At 47.9% G+C, this 25,549-nt stretch overlaps 1 protein-coding gene across 2 annotated transcripts in view; it reads left to right on the top strand.

The window, feature by feature from the left end:
- CRMP1 (collapsin response mediator protein 1) overlaps positions 1 to 25,549 on the top strand; it is a 66,383-nt gene that overhangs the window by 21,507 nt on the left and 19,327 nt on the right. For both annotated transcript variants that reach the window (XM_068542288.1, XM_068542287.1), the window contains exons 2-8: positions 1,231 to 1,319; positions 6,423 to 6,607; positions 10,262 to 10,426; positions 15,929 to 15,990; positions 17,909 to 17,989; positions 23,280 to 23,348; positions 24,650 to 24,770. In XM_068542288.1, the coding sequence (XP_068398389.1) occupies positions 1,231 to 1,319; positions 6,423 to 6,607; positions 10,262 to 10,426; positions 15,929 to 15,990; positions 17,909 to 17,989; positions 23,280 to 23,348; positions 24,650 to 24,770 (772 nt within the window). The remainder of the gene's footprint in view (positions 1 to 1,230; positions 1,320 to 6,422; positions 6,608 to 10,261; positions 10,427 to 15,928; positions 15,991 to 17,908; positions 17,990 to 23,279; positions 23,349 to 24,649; positions 24,771 to 25,549) is intronic.

The following is a 25,549-nucleotide window of genomic DNA, read 5'->3' as shown; positions in this document are numbered from 1 at the left end:
ATAGTAAATATGCACATGGCAAAAAAATTGTCAGCCTCCAAGAAATGCAAATTAACAAATATTAATGATAACCAAGGGTGTTTTGGTGGTCTCGGGATGGCAAATTGGGGAGGTACTTTTGGAAAGCAACCTGGTCATATTTATCAAGGGCTGAAAGCAAGGTTTATACTGTTTGACTCAGTTGTCACGTTTCTGAGAATTTAGCCTAACAAATAGTACAAATTCAGGGAAAAGCTTTGTGCATAAAGATGTTCATTGTAGCAATATATAATCATTGTGAAACATTAAAAATAACAATGGGGGAAAATTAACAATCTATTGTGCATCCATAAAGTGGAATATTTTGTAGCCACTTAAAAATTATGGTTATGGTAAAATGCAAAAAAGGACACAATTGTGTTTTCTTTTTAGCTCCTAGAATTTGCTACATTCCTTGCTGCCTCTGGGACCTGGCACACCATTTCTCTGCCCAGACACTCAGCACTCACCATACTGGCCTTCTCCCCCACCCTTTGTTTGGTCCAGCTTATCTAAAATTATCTTCTCTATCTGAGCTTGCCTTACCTGACCTGTAATAAAGTGGGCAGCCCTTTTACTTTGTGGCCATGGTGGGCACCCTATACTTCTCCTCTTTTGGAACCCCACCTACTCCCAGGATTTGTTAAACCTCTGTCTCTCCCTCCTCAGCTCCACGAGAGCTCATTCTACCCTGGCTCATCAGGGCCTGGCCCTGGGCTTGGAGCCGAGGCAATCGGCTGGTATCTAATGGGTGCACGGGTGAGTGAATGGCTATGTGTGCTAGGATTCCAAGTATGGAAAATAGAGGGAAATCGGAGAAAAACATCAGAACATTGATTGGAGTTTTTCTGGGGCAGTTGAATTTATTTTTTGGTCATTTCACTGTCTTTTAAAAAGTCTCTAAATTGAGTTTTATTATATTCAACAGTTAGAGATTATGTACTAAAGTATTTATAGGTGAAATTATATGATATTTGGGATTTGCTTTATAATATCTCAGCAAAAACAAAGCCAAAGTGTTTGGAGGGGAAAGAGGTGAAAGGAGAATGGTGAAGTATTTAAAGAATCTGGGTGAAGGTTCTCAGGGGGCTTTTTAATACCATTTCTTTACTTTAGAAAAGAGTTGAGAATTTTTATGTTAAAAGTTAGAAAGAAAAAACGGATTTCCCGGCTGTTCTCTAATGACAGTTACTACTTTGCTTGGCTTTTCAGAGTGACCGACTCCTCATCAAGGGTGGACGAATCATCAACGATGACCAGTCCTTCTATGCCGACGTCTACCTGGAAGATGGACTCATAAAGTGGGTTGACCAAACAGACCTTTTAAGAAGCCCGTCTCCCTAGGCTGCTGGGCCCTTAGAGGGAATGGAAGGCTGGCGTTCTGCCAGCTCTTGTGACTCTCAGGGATGGAGAGATGTGGGGAGGTGCAAACCATGGCTGTAGAAGGGGCTCGTGTTTGTTGAGCGCCCCGTGACCGCACCAGGCTCCCTGCCACGGCGCTCACGCAGGCCATGATGCCCACAGAGGCTGTGAAGTACACATGCTGGCCCCTCTTCTGTTCTTGGGAGGGGGTGCCATGGGGTTAAGTGGCTGTCCCACGTTGCAGAATGAGCTAGAGGCAAGGCCTCGATTCCAACCTAGCTCATCTGACTGATTCACAGCTCTTTTTTCTACCTGCCCAGAATTTCTGGAATTGGGTGGAGGGGGCTGGGAGAGAAGGAGTCATGTTTAGCCCCCAGGCAGAGCCTTGGCATTTAAAGGGAAGACATGCCTTGGGACTGGAGCTCTCCTTTGCCTTCTCCCCATTGGCTGCCCCTTCAGCCCTGCTAGGACATCCCAAGTGTGTTAGTCTATCTGGGCTGCCATAACACAGTACCCCAGATGGCATGGCCTACACAACAGAAATTTATTTCTCCCAGTTCTGGAGGCTGAAGTCCAGGATCAAGGTGCCAGCAGGATGGTTTCTCCTGAGGCCTCTCTCCCTGGCTTGCAGACAGCCGTCTTCTTGCTGTGTGCTCACGTGGCCTTTGCTCTGTGTGTGTGCCTCCAGTTTCTCTTCCTCTTATAAGGATGTCAGCCCTATTGCATTAGGACCCCCGACCTAGCAGCCTCATTTTAACTTAATTACCTCTTTAAACACCATATCTCCAAGCACAGTCACATTCGGAGGTATTGGGGCTTCAGTATGTGGATTTGGGGGACACAATTCAGTCCATAACACCAGACAGTGGTTTTTACGTGGTTTCCACATTTTACCATCTGCTGCTCGGCTTCTTCTTCTGAAGTCTGGAAGAGTAGAGTCGGAGACCATCTCAGGATCCAGCTTGGGCAGCTGGCACTGGAAGGAAAGGCAGAGGGGGTGTGAGCAAGGCCAAGTTCAAACAGGAATGGGGTCTATTGGTGGGCCCATCCCGGGGCCATGTATGCTCTGATGATGATGATGATGGTGGTGAGGAGGAGAAGGAGGAAGAGGGAAGAGGAGGGGGAGGGGGAGGAGGCGGCTATGGATTGTCATGAGCATTAACAGACCATCTGTGCAAAGGCCCTGTGAAGAGGAGGTGCTCAAGGCAGCACTGAGCCCTTCCCTGCCTCCCTCTGCCTGCCCCCACCCCTACTCCTGGATGCATCTGACCATTTCCGGTCCAACTCAGGCCTCACCTCCTCCAGTTCATTCCCCACCCCCGCCCAGCTCACTCCTTCCAGCCGCACTGAAAGCTTGGTGTTTGCAGAACTTGCCAAGCACTCTCACCTGGGAACAGTCTTGCACCCATAAATTCTCTGCCTGAAATGCCTTGCCCCTCCCCCCATTCTCGTTTCATGCCCCTGCCCCCCAACTCCCTTTTGTCCTATGGGCCCAGCTTGTGTGGCTCCTCCTCCAGGAAGCCTTCCGGAGCCCAGGCTCTTCCTTTGTACTGGCTACTGCTCCCTCTGTGCTGGCTGCCTCTCCCCCCTTGGTTGTGCATTTGCCCCTGATGAGGGGTCTTGCCTTATTGCCTCCCAGCCAGGGACCTGGCACAGTGCCAAGGATGGGTGGGACCCTGGAGTGTTGAAGCGAGTGTAACATACAAACACTGACACATCAGATGGTGGCGACCTCAATCTCAGCCACGGTACAGCCTGGAACCAGAAAGGAGATAAAGGCAGATGGTGGGGTGGGCTGTGGTGAGATGCATGATCAAGTGAGGTTTCTAAGGCACCACTGCTTAGATAAGGCACAACCAATCGGTGCTGAGCTCCCCGCTTATGTGGGGCCTCTGGGGTCCTGGGGACAAAGAGACGCAGAGAACCCTTTCATGGGACCACCATTCCCACCAGCGACACACAATTGGAGGTTGGAAGGCTTACAGTCCAGGACATCGGCAGATGGAGCAAGTGCTCATCGGTCAGGTTGCATTTATTAAATGTTTGCTGCATGTGTGAACACCTGGAGACTTAGGACTTAGGCCGCCCAGGGTATTCAGGAAATAGGCAGTTTCCATAAATTCAATATTTGTCCACTCCTCTTAGTGGGAGACACCTTTTACTTTTAACCCTGTTGCTGAAAAGCTTTCTAAGCACTGGTGCTGCTTTTCCTGCCTTATTAAGCAGAGTGAGTGTCTGTGTCTGAATGCCTTGCAGGGTCTTCAGATGGTCACGTGGGGCACGGGGAGGTGTGGACGTAGGGGGAGAGCCTGAGGGACCGCTTGGCATGAGGAGGCTTGGTTATTTCCCTTCACTTTGATTAAACCCCAAAAATCCTTTCATTTTGTGGCCATTCGCCAAGTTTTACTAAAAGCTGTTCAGCTGGGTTTGTGCAGAATCCGTTATGATTCATCGAGGGCTCCATCCAATTGGCTAAGCATTGGAGAATCAAATGCTGATGGCGCAGGACTTTTTTCTGAGTGGTGGTGAAGGTGGCGTTGGGGTAAGGGCAGGTGTCTGCTTCTCCGGCTTTCTTCCTCTCTTCCCTTTCCTTCCATGCATACTGCCGCTGAGAACCATTCAGGGAGTCTTCCTCCTAATTCATGGGGGGTGGGGTTCCATTTAGTTTAATCCCACTTTGGGGAGAATCTGCTGCTTCTGCAGAAGGGAAGCAGGGAGACAGCCGAGCTTGGTGCGCAGAGCCTGATACTAGACTTGGGGACACTGGGCTTGAATCCAGATCCAACGGTGACTTGCTGTGTGGCCTTCGATAAGTCACCGCCCCGCCCCGGGTTCCGTTTTCCTCTTTTGCAGAATGTGAATACTTCCTCCCTCACAGGTTGTTGGCAGGGGATTAGAGAGGGTTTGTTAATAGGCGATGATCTGCCTGCTAAGAGTGGCCCTGGACTGGAGAACTTGTGGCACTGCAGTGTGGTGGCTGAGTCACAGACCGGGATCAGATGGGGCTGTGACTCCACTGGTTCCCACTGGAGGGCTGTGCCGAGCGTCTGCGCATGCCCATTCTGATTGGGCTGAGCCCCTTCCTTTGCCAGTGCTACGCATTCGGAACATCCGCCCCCCCCCCCCCGCCCCCGTCTTCTTTAGAAGCTAGTGTGAGCGCAAATGAGACCGTCGGTGAAGGGCTTATCAGAAGAGAATCCTATAGTTGGTGCTCAATAGCGATTCACTGCCCTTGTTGTAAAGCTTGGAAGTGACTTCTCTGAACCCCCTTCCCTTCAGCTCCTGGCACATGGCCATGAGCTTGGAGATGGATGGTGGGAAGATTGGACCAGGCAGGATTCTGTACATGACGATGGGAATTACAGAGGGAGTAGGGTGGCGATTAGAAGCAGCAGCGGCCGCAGTTGTAGTGCTGGTGGAATTGGCAGAAATGCTGACATTTCCTGGGGGCTCGCCGTGGCCCTGGCACTGCGCTTGGACTAGACCAGTTTCTGGTTTCAGGGTAGACAGTGTGTGATGCTCCAGTTCTGTGGAAGAGCCCCAGGTAGAGCCCCGTCACTTCTGGGCCCGATGTGCCTGGACCAGCCGGCCCAGGAGTCCAGAAAAGCAAAGGGCTTTCGCGCCTGCGTGTGGATTCTGTTTGGGGCCTGACATTGCGGTCACTGAAGGAATATTTTCCTATGTCTTCATTACTGGTGTTTTTAGGTAACTTAGAAAAACTAATATTGGGGCCACATCCCAAGAGTTTAGAACAACTGGATTTCTTTTTTAAATAAAAATTGCTCGTGGTCAGATGTAGTGGTCTCAGCCGGGCACTGACCATGGAGCTGTTGAACCTGTCCTGGTCTGGCTGAGCCTCCCTCACCCCACCCTGGTGAGGGATACGTCTCCTGACTATGGTTCCAACACATAAGACACAGCTGACACCGCAGGGGCAAGACTTTGAAATTCCTAGGCTCTTCTTCCTCCTTTCCCAGCTTTTAGAATTTGCAGTCCAAACTTCCTGGAGGAAGTTTCCAGGCACCAAGCACGTGGGGAAACAAAAGTGTTGGTCAGCCTGCCTAGGAAAGCTCTGCCACCCACCGTGTGATTCCCTCATGGTGGGTTTTACAGTGGCTTAAGAAGCTTTCCCGAGGCTGGTGCCCATGACTGTTTCAAATGAGAACCCAGGTTGCCTGTCAGTATCAGTTTGCCGGGGCTGACATAACAAAGTCCACAGACTCGGAGGTTTAAACAACAGATATTTGTTTCTCACAGTTCTGAAGGCTGGATGTCTGAGATCAGGGTGTGGGCAAGTTGGTTTCTTCTGAGGCCTCTCTCCTTGGCTTATAGACGGCTGTCTTCTCCCTGTGTCCTCACATAGTCCCCTCTCTGCATGTATGTGTCCTAATCTCCTCTTCTCATAAAGACACCAGTCAGATTGGGTCAGGGGCCACCCTAACAGCCTCGTTTTAACTTAATGACCCCTTTAAAGGCCTTCTCTCCAAATTCAGTCACATTGTGAAGGGCTAGGGGGTTAGGACTTCAGAATATGGACTTTGGGGAGTCACAGCTCACCTCACAGCCCTGTCTCTGAAGACTTGCAGAGCTAAGGGGACTTTTCACTGCCTCCCCCCCATCGCTCACCTTTGTGTCCCCAAAGCAGTTGCCAAAAGTGTGTGAAGTGCTCTGGAGTGTCGGGCTGTTCAGAGAACCCTTTGCCACTCGATACCGATGCTGGTCTCACTGCTGTTGGATTCAGCTCTGCCACTGCCTCCCCCTGGAAGCCCTCCCAGATAACCAGGCTGGTGAAATGGCCCACCTTGTGCTCCCCACGCCCTGTGTGAACTGGATTGTAACCATCTGCCTTACATGCCTTTCCTCCTCATTAGGCTGTGAGCCCCTGGAGGGCAGGGACCCTGCCTGAGTTATCTCTGTTCACCCAGTGGCCTGCGTAGGACCTGCCTCAGAAATGTTTTTCTAATGGAACTGAAGCTGCACGGTTGACAGCCATTTTGTTTTTCTTTTAAGAACCAAAGTCCGTCTCTGTTGTTTGTGCCCAGGCAAATAGGAGAGAACTTAATTGTTCCTGGTGGAGTGAAGACCATTGAGGCCAATGGGCGGATGGTTATTCCCGGAGGTATCGATGTCAACACGTACCTGCAGAAGCCCTCCCAGGGGATGACGGCCGCTGATGACTTCTTCCAAGGGACCAAGGCAGCACTGGCAGGAGGGACCACGATGATCAGTGAGTCGTACCCCTGCCTTAGAGCATAGGCTGTGACTTCTCTTCTGCATCCTCAGCATCTTGAGTAACACCAGGCACTTTGCTCAGGGTACCTGGTGTGCAGGTGGCTAAAGTTTTGGAACCAGTGATAATAGATGTTGTTATGACAGATGGGGCTGTAAGGGCTCAGAGAGGTGAGATAAGTTGCTGAAGGTTACACAGCTGGGAAGTGGTTGTATTAGTCAGTGTTGCTGTCGTAACGCTGTGATAATGCTGCATAACAAACAGCCCTCAAACTTCAAGCAAACACTTGTTTTTCTTATTCAAGGGTCCACAGGAATAGGAGCAGGACTGGTGTGGGTCTGCTTTAGGCTGTGGTTTGGGTTTGGGGTGGGGGTACCATGGCTCTCCCATTCTGGAACCAATGACCAACTCAACCATGCTCTTCTCCAAGTGGAAGGCAGAAGTGCAGGAAGTGTCTGGCAGAAACTTGCTCCTCCTCTTACCACCTCATTTCTTCACCTACACACTGTGACTTCAGCCCTCTGTTCTGTTGGCCAAAGCAAATCACACGGCCAAGTGCAAAGTCCCTGAAATTGCATTCTGCCCACGGTGAACCATGGTGAGGGTGGAGAGGGAAAGAAGAATTGTGGACAAATAACACCATCTACCACAGTGGTCTGTCTGGGATGCTGGACTCTTCCTCTACTGCCCTTTGCAGCCAGATTGTTGTATATTTTTTTTTTTAATCCAACAGTGCTTTTGTTTGGATTCCATTTTAATAAGCAGTTTTGATTAAATATGCAGCAGTGTATTTGAAATGTTCTTTCAATAGTTAGACTCCACATCTAGGTGGCTTGTCCCTGAGCTGGCCCCAACCCTGCCCATCTCTCCCCATCGAAGAGTTCCTCTGGAGGTGCACGCTGGCTGGAGTTGGCCACTGTGAGCAGAGCTCATGTATCAGAGTTCCCGTCCCCCTGAGCCAGGAGCGTATGGCCCAGCTCAGGAGGCAAGCACTGTTCTGATCTCTTTTCCAAAAAGCAGCCCTGTGTCTGCTGGTTAGGAAGGTGGGAGGAGCCCAGATTTTGGACTTGGATCCTAGCTGCCAGGGTTTGCACTGGTCACGGCCACTCAGCAGCTGCACCACTGGGCAGTATTAAGCCTCTGTGAGCCTCAGCTTCCTCGTCTGTAACATGGACTTTATAATGTGCCCCCCAGCTCATACATGTGGTTCCTTAACATAGTGCATGGCATATGGTGGTAAGTGCTTTGGGAATAGGAGCTGGGATATTCTGAGAGGTGGAGATGGAAGTTCCAGGCTCAGGGGACCTGTGTGAGGTAGAGGACAGAGCCCTGGATGAAGAATCAGGATCCCTGGAGTTCCCCTTTGCTCTTTTCCCGTCACCAGCTGTGAAACCCCTGGGGGACCCCTCCACCAACCCCATGGGCCTCATCTTCCCCATCTATAAAAAGGTGGTTTTCAAAGTATGTTTCATGGAACACCAAGAGCCTATGAAGGCACCATGAGAACCACAGTTAGGAGGTGTGTGAGAGGGGGCAGGGAGTTCTGAGTCCCCACCCCATTTTTTCATTCAGCAGATATTTATTGCGGGTTGCTCTGCACCAGGCACTGTGCTAGGTGGTGGGGAAGAGCAGGAACAAAGCAGACATGATGCTTATTCTCCAGGGACTCGTAGTCCATGGGGAGTCACTAATCACCCACACAAATGACTGTAAGCGGATTAGTTCTACAGAAGAAAGGGGCACAGTGCTTTGAGCTGTGGGGCAAAGGGCTCGGGGAGGCTTCCCTGAAGAAGTGGCATTTGTGCATCGATCTGAAGGATGAGTGGGAGTTAACTGGGTGAAGAGGGTATAGGGGAGCAGAGCTCCAGGAAGAGGGAACAGCACATGCAAAGGCCCTGTGTTGGGGGAACACAGCTTGTGTTTCAGAGATTGAAAGAAGGCCTAGGAGGCAAAGGTGCAGAGCGTGAGGGCTGGAATCCTGTGAGATAAGGCTGGGAGGAGAGGATGGTACTGGGCCTTGATGGCCAAGGTCAGAATTTTGGTCTTTTTCGTATGTGTGATGTGCAGCCATTGAGGGATGTGAAGCAGGAAGTGATGTGATCTGTTTTAAAGAGACCTGAATAGAGTGGCCTAGGTTGAATGTGACGAGACCAGTGGGAGGTGATTGCAGTTGTTCAGCTGAGAGTTGAGGGTGGCTCAGACTAGGAGTGTGACCAGGAGGTGGACAGATGTGGACAGCTCCAGGGACATATCAGAGGGAAATCGACAGTGGTGATGGATCAGCAATGGAGGTGCATGAGGGAAACGAAGGGTCAAGAGTAACCCCTTGGCCTCTATCTTTTGGAATGATGAGGCGATATCCTTACCATTCTGGGGCGGGGGTGGGGGACCAGCTTTGCCAGTGGGGAGGGGACAGTGTGGCATGAGGTTCTGGACATTCTCATCTTGAGGAGCTCTTGAGTCATCCTAGTGGAGAGTTCAGAATCCTGTGGCTGAGAGCGGGGGATACATTTGAATGAGCAGCCGCGTAGAAAGAAAAGTTCTAGGGCCAAGTCGTAAGGAATTTGATCACTTAATGGCCAAGTAGAGGAGGAAGAGTCTTCAAGGAAAAAATGGCCACAGAAGTGGGACAAAAAGCCAGAAAGCCGTTGCCATGGAAACCAGGGAGGATCGAGTTTAAAGGAGGAGGAGGGAGTGATTCACTGTGTTCTGAGAGGTCAAGTAGAGTGAGGACTGGAAGGGCGAATTAGCAAAGGCTGATGCTCTGGGTGGGTGGACGAGTGAGAGGGAGAGGGGAGCAGAGACTGCTCTTTATAGACGTCTGGCCGTGACGGGTGGATGTTGGAAACAGGGTGGGAGCTAGAGGGATGTGCGAGGCCCAGTGAGGTTTAAAAGACAGTTGTCACCCCTTTGATCTGCTTTACATGTAAGACTCTATTTGAAAAAGGGATGATGAAGTTCATATTCTTTTAGGCCATTTTCACCTCGGCGTTCTGTGCCCACGAAGGCAGCATGGAGTAGCGGGAAAGGGTCCAGACTCTGCAGCTGACAGGACTCTGGGAATCTTCTCCGTACTGCTTACTAATTGTGTGACCTTGGACACGTTTTTCACCCTCTTTGAGCCTAAGTTTCCTCATCTGTCAAATGGGGATATTTTTATTCTCTTCACAGGGTAGTTGCGAGGATTTAATGAGATAATTTATATAAAGCCTTTGTGGCGGTATCTGACCCATCAGAAACATTCAATAAACAGTCATGATAATGATGGTGATGGTGATGGTGAGGAGGATGATGAAATGACGGTAACAATGGTGGGGACAGTGGTGGTAATGAAGACTAAAGAGGGTGGTGACCATGTCACTGCTGATGGTTATGATAATGATGGTGACAACGATGGCAGTATTGATGTTGATGATGGTGGGAATGATGATGAAAAGGATGGTGATGGTGAGGATGCTGATCTTGGTGATGTAAGTGGTGGTGATGATGATGATGGTCATGGTGATGGTGGTGATGGCGGGGATAGGGAAGGTCACGATGATTGTGCTAATACTGGAGATAATGACGGTGATGATGGCAGTGAAGAGGCTACCACTGGGATGACTTGGGTCCTAAGCATCTTGGAATGTGACACGTATTTTTCTGTCCCAGTTGACCATGTTGTCCCTGAACCTGGGTCCAGCCTGCTGACCTCCTTCGAGAAATGGCACGAAGCGGCAGACACTAAGTCCTGCTGCGACTACTCCCTCCACGTGGACATCACCAGCTGGTACGATGGTGTCAGGGAGGAGCTCGAGGTGCTGGTGCAGGACAAAGGTCAGTTAAAGCCCCAGAATGGGGGCCCAGTTCTGGAATCCCTGTTTGGTTTGTGGGTCTAATTTGTGGAGTTAGAATCCCTTTATCTGCATCTGCTATGAGCCCATCTGTGAGCTGTGCCCTGCCCCATCAACAGTGGAAAAATTGGACCCTCCTTAAGGAGTTTGTCTTCCTCTCCTTCAGGCCTTTGGGAGGTTCCCCCTGTTTATAGAAGAAAGCCCGATTTCCTTAGCCTGGCACACAAGGCCCCCACTGATCTAGCCTCACTTTTCTTTCTCTACCATAAACTCATCTGGGTGCTTCTTATCCTGGACGCCATCCCCTGAAACCTGCTACTCCACTGGGCCTTTGCTGTTGCAGTCTCTGCACCCCCTACCAGGGATGCCCTTTCTTCTACTCTGCTTCCCAGCTCAACTATCCCAGTTTCCCCAATCAGAACTTCAGAACTGCTTCATCCCTTGAATATCCATAGAAGGTTACTTGGGCCTCTTTGGGGGCACCTTTTCCATTATTTCTGGACTGTGGGACACTGGTTGTCTGTCTGGCTCTTCTGTTAAACCCTGAGCTTACCAGGGAGGGGATTATGTCTGTGCATCTCTGTATCCCACCCTCTCTCCCCTCTGTGTGAGCTCAAACCAGACATCTCTGCACAGTGTGGGTACTTTACAGTGTGCCTTACACCAAATGGAGGTGAATTGAACTGAACACCCACAAGAGCAAGAGAACAGAATAAACCAGGCGTGAGTGGTCCCTCGGAAAGAGGCAGTTCTGAGGCTCTCTGAGGAAGCGCCCTCAAATGAATGAGATGCTTCAAGGAGAGATAGGGGGGTGTTTTCAATTTTTTAAATATATATGCTGTGTTTTCTCATAAAAGTATCATCACCCAAATACAAAAAAAAGTCAGAAAATCAAGAAAAGGAAAAAGTTTTTCCCTTTGGTCTTACCCGCCAATTGCCACTTACCATTAATATTAAGGATTATTGCTTTCTGTTCACTATCTATTTAGACAGTTTTCTCCATATATAGTTATACGATAGCAGTTATTTGGAATCCTTTTTTCACTTAACATTTTATGAGTAATCATTACTCTTCATTAATAACTTTTTAATGGCTCGTAATACACAATGTAATGGTCAATTTGCTTAGCTATTTCCTTTTTATTGGGCATTTAGGTTTTCTGTTTGCTTTACTGTAAATCGTGTTTGGTGAACATCTTTGTATATAAACACTTGTTTGCGTCTCTAATTATTTCCTTAGATTTCCAGAGATGGCATTACGGGGTCAAGGTTTTAACATTTTTCAAAATCATGACACTTACCGCCAAATTGCTTTCCCCAGAAATGCACCCACTTGCATGCCCACAGCCCATGTCTCTCACTCCCTGCATGTTTGCATCATGGGGTGTTATTACTTGTATGAAATCCTTGCTAATTTGATGAATAAAAGTCAATCTACCATTGAACACTGCAGTTCTCTAACTGCTAATTACATTAAACATTTTGCATACGTTTTTCCTTTATGTGAATGTCCGATTGTGTTCCTTGCCCATTTACCAGTTTGGGTCTCGTAAGTCTGAGCTTCTATATCCAGATGGTTTTATCCCTTCATTGAAGTTGCTGTGAATCACACTCTTGTTTTGTACAGAATCAGGGTCCAGGTTGTAGAAAGATCCCAGCAGTTGATCCCAGCAGAATCTGAATCCTGCCCTCACACTTCTTGGCCTTGTGACACTGGGCAAGTCACCAAGCTGACCTCTCTGAGGCTCGCCCAGTGACTCCCCATACGTAGTGTCAGAGCTCTGGTACCAGGCGTGAGACTCCTGGTCTGAACTCGGTGTTAATTCTCCAGTCAAAAGAAGGAAACAACCCAAAGGTCCATTAAAGGATGATTGGATAAACAAAATGTGGTCCATCCTTACAGCGGAATGTCATTCAGCTTTGAAAAGGAAGGGAATTCTGACACCTCCTATGACATGGATGCACCTTGAGGACATCATGTCAAGTGAAATAAGCCAGTCACAAAAAAGACAAATGCTGTATGACTGTGCTCGTAGGAGATGCCTAGAATCGTCCAGTTCATAGAGAGAGACAGAGTAGAATGGTGGTTGCCAGGGGCTGGGGGAGGGGCAATGTGGAATTAGTGTTTAATGGGGACAGTTTCAGTTTTGCCAAGGTGAAGCGTTCTGGAGAGGGAAGCACAACAATGTGAACGTACTTAATGCCACTGCGCTTACAAATGGCTCCGATAGTAAATTTCATGTGAGGTATATTTTACCACAACTAATGAAAAGCAGCAGTTATTTCTTTGCTCACAACTCTGTGGAAAGGCACTTTGGTTTGGGCTCAGCTGGCCGGTTCTGCTCACCGTGGCTCACTAATGCCTTGCGCCCCAGCTGGGAGGATGGGGCAGGTGGGACGGCTCTCTACACCCTCCCTTCCCCAGCAGGCTCTTGTGGGCTTCTTCCCTTGGTGGCTCCACAAGGGTGAGTGGAGCCCAGGCTTGGAATGTGTCCACTGACACTTCTGCTTTGTTCTGCTGGGCAGAGCCAGTCTCGAGACCAGCCCATGCTCAAGGAGTGAGGAAATAGGTTCTGCCTCTTGAGAAGGGTCACTGAAGCTTTAAACTATTTACCAGCCTGTTTAGTCTCTTTCTGCCTCCTACTTCTACATGAAATTATCTTATTTGTTTGTTTGTTCATTGCTTATTTCCACTAGAATGTAGACAGGGATCCTTCCTACCTCGTTCACTGCTGTATCTCTAGCTTCTAGAACGGTGCTTGTACATAGTAAGTACTCAGTGAATATTTGATGAGTGAGAAAATAAATATTCCATGAAAAAGGACTTCTGGGGTCTCATAAGTTTTGGAAATGCTCCCTGTTTATTCTATTCTTGAATATTCTTTTATTTATATATTTATTTTTTAACATCTTTATTGGAGTATAATTGCTTTACAATGGTGTGTTAGTTTCTGCTGTATAACAAAGTGAATCAGCTATACGTATACATATATCCCCATATCTCCTCCCTCTTGTGTCTCCCTCCCACCCTCCCTATCCCACCCCTCTAGGTGGTCACAAAGCACTGAGCTGATCTCCCTGTGCGATGCAGCTGCTTCCCACTAGCTATCTATTTTACATTTGGTAGTGTATATATGTCCATGCCACTCTCTCACTTCGTTCCAGCTTACCCTTCCCCCTCCCTGTGTCCTCAAGTCCACTCTCTACATCTGCGTCTTTATTCATGTCCTGCCCCTAGGTTCTTCAGAACCATTTTTTTTTAGATTCCATATGTATGTGTTAGCATGCGGTATTTGTTTTTCTTTCTGACTTACTTCACTCTGCATGACAGACTCTAGGTCCATCCACCTCACTACAAATAACTCAATTTCGTTTCTCTTTATGGCTGAGTAATATTCCATTGTATAGATGTTCCACATCTTCTTTATCCATTCATCTATCGATGGACACTTCGGTTGCTTCCATGTCCTGGCTATTGTAAATAGAACTGCAATGAACATTGTGGTACATGACTCTTTTTTGAATTATGGTTTTCTCAGGGTATATGCCCAGTAGTGGGATTGCTGGGTCATTTGGTAGTGGTACAGTACTGAGGTTTTCATCTGAATTACTTTGATTCCAAATGAGACCAAATCTTATTCTCATCTTTATTTGTTAGGCATTTAAAAAAATTGTTTAAAAATTCTGTTTGCCTTTTTTGCTTCATTGTTTTCATTTTAAGCATTTTAAAATATAAAACAAAACATACAGAAAACCACACAAGGAAAAAATGTGGCTTTGTGAATTATGAGATTACCCTTTCCAGGTAAGAAATAGAACTTTGCCCCAGAAAAAGACCCCCAATAAACCCCTCATGGCCCCCCATTGTAGCCGCAACTCCCCCCCCCCAAAAGTAACCACTGTCTGGTGTTTTTTAAATAAGAGGTTTTTTTAAAAAAACCTTTGTTAAATTTGTTGCAGATATGTTCACCATGTTGGTTGTTTGCTTTTTATTTTGAATTTTTAAGAATTAACTTATAGAAATTTTCCATTTATGACAAGTCAAATCTATCATGATTTGAAGGAAAGCTTCTAATCTGAGATAGCTTTACCCCATCCACCCACCCACAAGAACCAATTCTAGGGCATATTTATCAATCCTGACAATTCATTATTTCTGCTTTTACTTGTATTGTTTACTTCTAATTTCTGGTGAATTTCCATTTTCTTCTTTTAAAGATTCTTATCATAGAAGCTTACTTAGTTGATGTATGCTCCCCCTCTCCTTCAAAAAATAATGAAGCATTTAAGGCTATGAATTTACCTCTCACTATGGCTTTACCTGTTTACCCACTGATTGTTCTTCTGTGTCTGTGTATATAACTGGGTTTTTGTTTTTGTATGTAAGTATACTTGATTAAAGAGAGATTGATACTTTTATGTTAATCTCTGAATATTATTTTTTCTTTTAATTTTTCTTAATCTTTTGGGAAAAGAAATTTTTGTTGCCAAGGTTTTCTAGACCAGAATTGATTTTTGGCTTGTCTTCACTGTTGCTTAGTATAAAAGAAGTCTCAATCCCATTTAGTACTTTTGCCTGAGTTTCTTCTTTTTCTTATCCAAAGGATTCCTGATTCCATCAACAAATATTAATGGCACAGCACATGCTGTGGATGTGCAAGATGAAATAATATATAAGATGTGGTTCCCGTCCTCAACCACTTGAAGGCATATTAAGAAACAGTCCTCCCCCCACCTCCTCTGCTCCCCGCTGGCTGCACAATAAGTCCTGTCATCTCAGCCTTTTTGCATCCTCCCGCTCAGAGCCTTAGCCCACCCGTCTCTTTTGCCTTCAGCATCCTCCAACTCTATTTCTCCATTTCTCCCTGCTGTTCTGCACACCCATCCTCCTTCCAGAACTGTCCTTCTGAGACAAAGTCTGATCGTGTCATTCCCTTGCTTTAAAAGCACATGTTCTACCAGATAGTAGTGATGGCTGTACAACGTTGTGAATGCTGTAAATGCCACTGAATTGTACACTTTAAAAACGGTTATGATGGTAAATTTTGTTATGTGTATTTTACCATAATAAAAAAAAGTGATTTTTTTTTTTTTTAAAGCACATGCTCCTTTTTGCTTCAGCCACAGGACACTTTCTCGTACCCGCATACCTAATGTCTTTTTATCCTCCGCACTGTCCACGCCATGCATACCCATCCCTCTCAGCCCAGATAATTGCCTTCCCCCGCCTCCTCCCCCTCCCCTTCTTCCTTTTCCCCCTCCTCTTCCTTCTCCTTCAGACTCAGCTGACATGTCACCTTCCCTGGAGGCCTCCTTAGACCCTCACCCACACCCCCAGGCTGGCTTAGGTGCCCCTGCTGTGAATTCTGATGGCACCCTTCTGTCTTGGTTGTTACCACCCTGTGCAATGCTTATCGATTTACTGGAAAGACATGTCCTTTCTTCTTAAAAGCATTTTTCTACTCTCTTTTTTATCTTGAAACAGGTGTCAATTCCTTCCAAGTCTACATGGCCTATAAGGATCTCTACCAAATGTCCGACAGCCAGGTAGGTCCTTGCACACCCCCCACCTCCCTTGGGCAGGAATGGGCCTGCCTTGTCAGGCAAAGCAGCACAGGGCAGGGGAGATGTCAGAGCAGGCCAGGGAGGGCTTTGGGTTCAAGTCCTGGCTCTGACACTGAACTGTCAGTCATCGCCCTTCCCTGGACCTGCATTTCTTTCTGCCTGTAAGAGTGGCGTGGAGCAGGGATCCCCTGCTTGGTGGTTCCCAAACTCGGCTCGTCTTCAGCCTCATCTAAAGAGCTCACTAAATACACAGACTCTTATATTCCATCACATACGCTCGCGGGTAAGGTTCAGGAGTCTGTACTTTCTGAAAGCTCTGCAGTTGATTCTGGGGCTCAAACGAGTTTGGGGACCATTACCTTAGCTCTGACCTGGAGGAGAGCCCTGGCTGTCCCTCCAGCCAATTGCAAGTCATGTCCTTTCTCAGTTTTCTCATCTATACAACGTGATCATCTCTGGCCCTGCCAACCTCAAACAACTGTTCTGTGGGTGAGATGAGTCAAGGAAGAAGGTGGTCTAAGGAGTACAGGTGTAGGGGGTACAATTTATCGGGCACCTGGCCTTCTTACACCACTGGGACTCTTGGTTTGGTTTTGTTATTATTGCCCTGCCCTCTGCTTGTTAAAAAGGTGGGACTATGTGGTGGCAAAGGGCATGGCTGCTGGAGCCAGACTGCTTGGCAGCAAGCCCTGACTTTGCTGTGCAGCCTGGAGCAGATTTCCTAACCTCTCTGTGCTTTAGGCCCTTCATGGCACTTGCCTCAGAGAGGGTGTCGGAGGATTAAGTGATTTAATACAAGTAAAGCTCTAGGGCAGTGCCTGGCACACAGCAGGTGCCATACGAGTGTTAATAAGCTGGTTTTCATTATCCCCATGGGGTCTCATGTGCAATGGAAGAAGCACCCATGTCTTACCTTTCAAAATAGACACTTGGAGTTACATAATATAACTTACCCCGAGATGGCCTGGAAACCAAAAGGCTGAAAGTTTGTTCCGTTTCATGGAAAAAATAACGTGTGTCTCTCTAGTGTAATTGAAATTTTCACCTGTTTCATTCTAATGTCTGTTTCACTGAAGCCCTGGTTAGAGACGGAGTTGAGCACACTTTGGGTGTGGGTCCTCAAAAGTGCTTCATGCCTCCAAGTGCCTCCCCCACCTGCTGTCTACATCTAAAAGCACACATCCTGGGCGAGGGAGGTGTTATCTTGTATGCAAGGAGGACAAAGTTGAGATTCAGGAGTCCCTGGGGACGGAACATGTGGCTTTGGTCCTCACCAGGTGCAAATGTCTGATTGCAGATCCTTTACAGGTGGGAAGAGGGCACTGGACAGTGGACAGGGCCTGGACTGGCGAAATAAGGTGATGCTTGGCAGGATGTATGTTATCTTGAGTATTAAAGTTATTAGAGGACTTGGTCTCTCTGCCCCAGTTGGTCTGTAAAATGACAGGAGTTGGAATTTTTGTAAAGACGTACACGTGCCCTGTGATTGGTGGTGGCTACAGTACAGGCTTAGCAGGTTTAGTTATACAATTTCAGTAAAACTGAAAACAGCTTCTCAGCTGCAGTTGTCACCGTTAACAACGTCACGCTCCAGAGGAGCAAAGCCACAAAGAAAGCAAAGGCTCGCATGGGTATAGTCGTGGATATAATCACGCCTTGGTGTCACTTTTATCAGTTATGCGCCCCTCCCCCACCCAAACTTTCTGCTTTTGGATCTGGGGGGTGTCAGGGTCAAGGGAAAACCTTTTCCAATTCTTACTTGTTGAGCGACGCATTCCATTGATGTGGATGGAGCATCCTGGCAGGCGGCTGACTGTGTGTTAGTAGTAAGAGCAGGCTTTGCAAACGCTCGTGCTGTGATATTTTTATCTCACCCCAACCCCCCTTTATCCCTCCTTAGCTCTACGAAGCCTTCACCTTCCTTAAGGGGCTGGGAGCTGTGATCTTGGTCCACGCAGAAAATGGAGATTTGATAGCTCAGGTGAGTGGTGTGAGTTTCCACCCCTTCCACCTCAGTCTCCTTCTCCTTGTAAAGGATATGAGAAAAGGGGGTGGAGGCATTGATCAGCCAGGTCACTAGGCAATGAAGGGTCAAGCCAAGAACCGGGTGGCACGTCAGACACTCCAGGTGTGAGGCACGCACACATTATCTGCAGCGTGGCCTTTGGCAGGTCATAATTGCCTCCTCCTTGAGAATCTCGATTTTCTCACCTGTACAATGGGGGTAATATTACTGCCCTGTAAACCATGGTGGGTTTGCATGAGCAACAAATAAGGATCTGAAAGAAAATGCTTGGAAGCTGGGGTTGCTTATCATCTTCCACGACTTGAGAGTGGGGATAATGGACAGAGCTCAGGCTGGGAGCAGGTGTTCCAGTCTGGCCTCCTGACATTGGGCAAGGAACTCTACCCCACGAAGGCTCCTGTGCTTCATTTAGAAGCATCTGCCTTGCAGTGTGGTTGTGAGGATTAAATGATATCGTGTATGTGTAGATCAATGTCGGACATGTAACAGGCTGTAGCCATTCAGAAGTTTTGGGTAGTGTGAGACGTGAACCCATTTTGATCATTCTGGCCATAGGGTGGATAATTTGATAGGAATAGAATAAAGTCAGCTAGGTTTTACTCCAGCAATTCTCATAGGAAATGAAGAGAGGAGACAGAGGGGAGGTGGAAGAGGCAAGAATATGCTAGGGAAGGTGCACAATCTACAGGACTCATCGATTGATTGGATGGGGGAAGAAGAGGAGGAAGTCAAGAATGGCTGCTTGGTCTGTGTGCAGGGCTGATCATGATGCCACAAATCAAGATCAAGCATATGGAAGATTTGGATGCATCCAATGAAAGTAGTCAATGCCGTGCGTGATGTTAAGGAGTATGTATATCCTCATTTCATAGGTAGGGAAACCGAGGCTCAGACAGTAATAACTTACTCACTGTTACATGGGGCATCGGAGCCAGGATGTGAATACAGTTCCATCTGGTTCCAAAGCCCAGTGGAATCGCAGCATGACGGTTAAGGGCATGAGATGTGAAGCTTCACTATTAAGGTTAGCTATTGTCTTTATTTCCTATTATTTGTGTTCTTGCAGTTTTTCTGTAAAATTGAAATTCTTTCAAATTCAAAGTAAAAAAGAACAACTCAGTACCATCACACAGCAGTATTCTGGTCATTGGCAAGAAGTCACTAAATCCAGCCCTCACCCCAAAAGATGGGATTGTACAAAGGAATGAATGCCGGGAAGTGAGGATCACTGGGAACCGTATCAGAGGTTGTCTGCCAGTCTCTCCTCTGGCCCCCAGTGACTGATGACCCTCTCACACGCAAAACACATTCATTCCTTTCCAGGGTCCTCCAAACTCTCACCTCATTACACCATCAAAGACGGGAATCATCTAAGCCAGGTCTAGGTGTGGATGAGGCTTCTTGGGTTTAGTCCCTACAATCTGTAGGTCTTTGAAGAAAATAGGCAAGTTATCTCCCCCCCCCCGCCCCCCACACACACTCAACCACGACATATAGTGGTGGGGTGGGCATTCCTATTGAAAAAGGGACAATGGAAAACACCAGGAGTCATTGGTCCATAGCAGTTCTGAAATCCAGTTAGACAAGTGTTGGCAGTCCCTTGATTAGGTCTTGAAGCCTGAGAATAATCCTCCATGGCTCTTGGCTCCACCTTCTGGGCTATTGGCTCCATCCTTCCTTTTCATGAAAGGTAGCCCATGCTTGCAGCTGAGGAATTTTCTCAGCCTGCTTCCTGCACAGTGGAATTTCAGGAGTCCAACTGCCTCCATTCATTTTGTATGTCTTATCCTGTCCAGTCCAGGCTGCCGGTGTTTTGCTAAGATAATCCTCCCAAAACCTTTGTGGGCCTCCTCTGAATCTCACTGGAATTCACCCCATTAGACAAAAGACACCCACAGATTTCTTTTCAATAAGCCCTCCTCCTCCTGGTCAGACAGCCAAGAGGTACATCCTTGAGTTTCCTAGAGGCCTTAATTTGATTGAGAGGATCTATGGGCACACCCTCAATTATCTGTCCCTCTCACATTTTACTGTTTACTATGAGCAGCAAGAAGAAGCCAGGCGGTACCTTGACAATTTGCTGGGGACTCTCCTCAGCTAGATCCCTGAGTTCATTAGACACATTTGCCCCTTTCCACATCACTGCAGGTGACAGTGTTGCCAAGCTTTCTGCTACTACATAACAAGATTCCCCTTCCTCCAGTTTTCAATAGCAGATGCTTCATTTCCTTTTGAGCTCTCGCTAGCAAGGTCCTCAAAATCCATATTTCTACTAAGAGTCCATTTCAGACTAGCTTTCTCTAACACATGCCTTGAAATTCTTCCAGCCTCCATTCACTGCCCGGTCCCAAAGCCACTCCCACATTTTTAGTTAATTGCTATGGCAGCACCTACTTCTGAATACCAAAATCTGTTTCAGTTCTCTGTGGCTGCATAACAAATTACCCCCTAAATTTAGCATTGTCAAACAAAAAATGTTTTCTACATCATGGTCCTGTGGGTCCGGCGTCCAGACGTGGCTTGGCTGGATTTTCGGGCTCAGGGTCTCTCACCGGCTGCAGTGAAGGTGTCAGGCAGGGCTGCAGTCTTCTCAGGGCTGGTCTGGGGCAGGATTCCCTTCCAGAGGGTTGCAGGATTCCCACTCAGAGGGTTGCTTCTAGGATTCAGTTCCTTGCAAGCTATCAGACTGTTGTCCTTTATTCTTTGCTGGCTGTTAGACAGAGGCCCCCTTGGTTCTCTGCCACATGGGCAGCTACAGCATGGTGACCTGCTTCCTTCCAAGTGAGAGCAGGAGAGGGTGAGTAAGGGAGAAGTGGGAGTCCCTTTGTAACCTAACCTCAGAAATGACATCCCATCTCTTTCCTCGTGTTCTGCTCATTGGAAGCAAGGTGCCAGGTCCAGCCCATGTGCAAGCAGAGGCAGGCTCACTGGGAGCCTCTTAGAAGCTGCCCAACACATGTATCTTAGGTTTGCCTGGTTTTGAACTTCATAAACATGAAACCACACAGTAGGTACTCTTTTACATCTGGCTTCTTTTGACCAAAACTAGATTTGTGAGATTCATCCCTCTTGTTACCTGAAGCAATAGTATTCTCTTTGTCATCATGGTGTAGAATTCCACTGCAGGGATAGGTCACAATTTGTTCTTCAGTTGATAGATGTTTGGATAGTTTCAAATTTAGGACTACAATGTATAAAGCTTCCTTAAACATTCTTGTTCAGTCTTTTGTTAAACATATGTTCCCATTTCTGTTGGTAAGTACATAGGAGGGGGATTTCTGGGTCGTGGGTGTGCACATATTCAGGTCTTACAGTTACTGCTACCCTGTTTTCCAGGGTGTACCAACCTATATCCCACCAAATGTGTGTGAAAAGTTGAGTTTGGAGTCCCCAGTTCTTAAGCTTTACATCAGGGAATTCTTAGCTTTCCTCGCTGCCAACTTAAGATTGAGTTTTCTCAGCTCCAATAAATCTGTTACCTTTTGTACATCTGTTTCCCAGCTTCCAAAATTTTGTTTCTGTTATCTTCTCTGCATTCTCTTGGTTCTTGTGTACCATTTCTGTCACTTTAGCAGAGTTTCAGGATGGAGTAAAAATAATGTGTGTGCTCAGCCCATGATTTTTAACTAGAAACCCTACTCTAGTCTTTTGTGATCTGTGTTTTTCCCCCCTTACATCATCTTTTGTCCTCCCTCCCTTTTTCTCCTTCCTTCCAACAGAAATAGTAACTGACATTTAAATAGTCTTCCAGAGGGATGTCTCCATGTCATAAATCTTGTTGTAAACAGTTTACAAAAATGCCTTGTAAACACCATCTTCAAAAGCTGACATCATTTCATTCTTTACTTAAATCCACCCCAGCTGTTAGATCTTGAAACTGTTTCCAGCTTATGTTCTTATAATAAACTCGAGCTTGATAACCATAGATGCACAGTTGAAATTATGATTTTTTTATTGCTGATAGGGCCTGGGGCTCCTCGTAGGGCTGTGTTCCAGAATGATGATACAGAAACTGCGGAAGTTAAAATTAGCCGCACAGCTGACACCTGGGCAATGTAAAAATACTAGTTTTGAGATATTACAGTATTCCTAAGGAGGGGGCACCTTGGAGCCTTGGAGCAAATAGATTTGCATCTGGGCTATTAGCTCAGGGAACCGTTTCATTTATATGATAAGCTTGAGGTAGAGTTTTCCTGCTAGAAAGACAGGTACCAGGAAGAGGAAACTACAGTAGAGAAAATGAGAGCTGCTGACCATCAACGAGCCCTTACTATACACCAGGTATCGTGCGAGCATTTCACATCTGCCACCTCAGTGATGTATTATAGCAACTCCAGTGTGTAGGTGCTGTTGTTTCCAATGTAAAGAAGAGAAGATTAATGAAATAATGCCATTTGCAGCAACATGGATGGACCTAGAGATTATCATACTGAGTGAAGTAAGCCAGACAGAGACAAATATGTGATATTGCATAAATGTGGAATCTAAAAAAATGATACAAATGAACTTATTTACAAAACAGAAACAGACTCACAGACAGAAAACAAACTTACGGTTACCAAAGGAGAAGGGGAGGAGGGACAAATTAGGAGGTTTGGGATTAACATATACACACTACTATATATAAAATAGATAACCAACAAGGACCAACTGTATAGCACAGGAAACTACTCAATATTTTGTAAACCTGTAAGGGAAAAAAATCTGAAAGGAATATATATATGTGTGTGTGTATATAACTGAATCACTTTGCTGTACACCTGAAACTAACACAACATTGTAGATCAACTACACTTCAATTTAAAAAAAAAAGAGAACCTTGAGGCTCAGAACTGACAGAGATGATCGGTTCTGGAGCTGGATGCCCAGGTTGATTTCTGCATCCATGTCATACCCAAACACCACCCATCTTCCTTCTCTCTTACCCTGCAGCAGAGACTTGGGAGTTGGAAGAGCGCTGGGTGGTCTTTAAGGCTAATTTCGTATAACCCTACTTCCTCTCACTGGTCCCGTGGTGTTGAATAGAGCAGGTGTGGATGGGGATATCCAGGGTTGCAAAGGGGGACGGTGGGCAGGGGTAGTGGAGGGAGCAAAGAAGCTGTGTATCGCCGCAGCCCGTTAGGCCCCATGCAGACCACTCCCGCTCCTGGACTCAGCTGCCCCCTCTGTCTAACGGGGCTGGAGGATTGGCCTCTCCTGGCTCTGACATTCTGTAATCACTAACTCATTCGTTCTTGTCTTGTAGGAACAAAAGCGGATCTTAGAGATGGGCATCACGGGTCCTGAGGGCCATGCTCTGAGCAGACCTGAAGAGGTAAAGGAGCCTCCACTGGGTGTGACCCTGACATAGCTGAGAGCTCACCCCGATGCTGTTCCAGCTGGAACAGCCCGGCTAGAGCCCCCGTCTCCGTCTCATTTCCTCTACATGAGCATCCCAGCACGTGTGGTTCTCTCCGGGTCTGCCCTCGGGCTTGGGAACCCTGGGGCCTGCAGGTCGATCAGAGGAGCCGGGAAAGGCTCTGCCTCTCCCAGGGCCTAGGAACTTCACACCATGGTCCCATGGACACTTCAGAATCCCTACTGAGGACAAGGTGTATTTGATGACAGGAGAGTGGAGCCCCACGTCCCAGGCAGAGGACTTCAAAACAACTGCCGTTGCCCGGACCTCCTGTCCGCTGTGCTCTAAGACTCGACAAGGGACGAATCCCCTAGGAGTGATACGGCACATGTGTGGCGGGACACGGGGGGTGGGGGGACAGAGGGAAGGCAAGCAGGTTGGGCATGGAACAGGATGGACGTCCAGTATTTTCTGGTGTCTCATCAGATCATTAGTAGTCGTCCCGGACCTCCGCTGTAGGCCGGCCTGTGCCGGACATGGGACACAACACACGAGTACACAGACTCCTTACCCGAAGGCTCCTGATCGGACCCAGTGCTCCAGACGTGAGCTCCACGCCCACGAGGTGGGTTCCCGGTCCCTGGTGAGACCAGGACAGACCTGAGACAGTGTCTACAAACCCTTATAGCACATGGACGTGGCCACCGCCTCCAGGCATGTGAGCAGCCTGGGGACCCTTCTGGGTGTGGCTGGACTCCTGGCACGCGGCTGTGGCTTGGGCTGCCTGCCAGCCACTAGCGGCATGGCAGACTGGAAATTAAAACAATACATCACTGGTCCTTCTGTTTGCTCTAGCGGGGGCAGAGACCAAACCCAACAGCAGGTGGTTTCACTTGGTTATTGAACAAATGAAGGAAGGAATGCATGTTGGACACGTGTGTTCCCTGATGTCAGGCATTTTATAAGTAACCGACCACCTTATGGGCCTTTTGATGACTCTACTGCCTAGGCGATCTCCTTCTAACAGAGCGTGCAGAATACTTCCAAGCAAGTGAAAAACGTAATTCTGCCTTCCAACCCTCTAGCCAAATACATTCTTAGTTCTTCCTTCCTTTTGAAAAATCTGCAGTATTTTCCTCTCTTGATGCAGTAGATTTCCCTCTGACCACACTTAAGGAGAATCAAAGGAGCCTGATCAGGGAGAGCCCTAGGAACTCAGGGTGGGTGGTGCCTCCCACCTCTCCCTCCTGTGACCCATGTATTTTCTGTGTCTGCAGCTGGAGGCCGAGGCCGTGTTCCGAGCCATCACCATCGCCGGTCGGATCAACTGCCCTGTGTACATCACCAAGGTGATGAGCAAGAGCGCAGCGGACATCATCACCCTGGCCAGGAAGAAAGGTACGCGGCCCAGTGCATGGGCCTCCTGCGGGAAGCTGCGGCGTGAGGAAGGGGCATGTCCAACAGGCTCAAGTTCACTGACGGAGCCACTCCCCAGGGCAGAGACATTCTGCCAGTTGCCTGCAGCCTGGGCCCTGTAGGCCAGGTTGAAAAGGGAGCTTGGGACGGTGGGCAGGCACAAGATGTGCAGTCATTTTTAGGTTTGATCCCTGGGACGCCGTGGGTCCCGGGTGTGACCTTGGGTAAGTGGTCTGAGCTTCGGTTTCCCCATTTGTAGCTAAGGTAATTATCCCCTCCTTGTGGGTCACATGAGACCATGTATTTTAAAGATCTGTGAAGAGTTCCAAGTCCTCCCCCGGGTTTCACATCAAAGAAGTGATGGAGCCAGGGCTGCACCAGCTCTTGGTTCCTGCCCGCCCTCTTTCTGGTCCTCTCTCTGGGCCCTTCATCCTGGGTCCCCTATCTAGGGCCTCTTAGTGGGTGCCTGCACCCAGGCTCCACCGTGGGGCCCACACAGAGTCTCAGCTGCAGGGTGGGAAGGGGGAAGGTGTTTTTCCAGAGCCAGAGGGTCTGGGGACAGCCCCGTGCTGGACATCAAGGGAGTGTGGCAGGAAGGCAGCCTCCAGCTCTAAGACTTGGACGCACTACTTAACCTCTCTGAGCTACTGTTGCTTCATCTCGAAACGGACCCGATGGGCTCACAGATGTGAAGTTCCAGCCAAGTCCTTGGCGGGTCCCGAGGGCTCCTGAGGACCCTGGGGCACAGGCGCCACTGGTGC

The sequence above is a fragment of the Eschrichtius robustus genome, chromosome 4, assembly GCF_028021215.1.
Source record: "Eschrichtius robustus isolate mEscRob2 chromosome 4, mEscRob2.pri, whole genome shotgun sequence".
In the NCBI taxonomy this organism is placed as follows: Eukaryota; Metazoa; Chordata; class Mammalia; order Artiodactyla; family Eschrichtiidae; genus Eschrichtius; species Eschrichtius robustus.
Note: the sequence above shows the minus strand (reverse complement) of the source record. Positions and strands in the feature narration are given on the sequence as shown.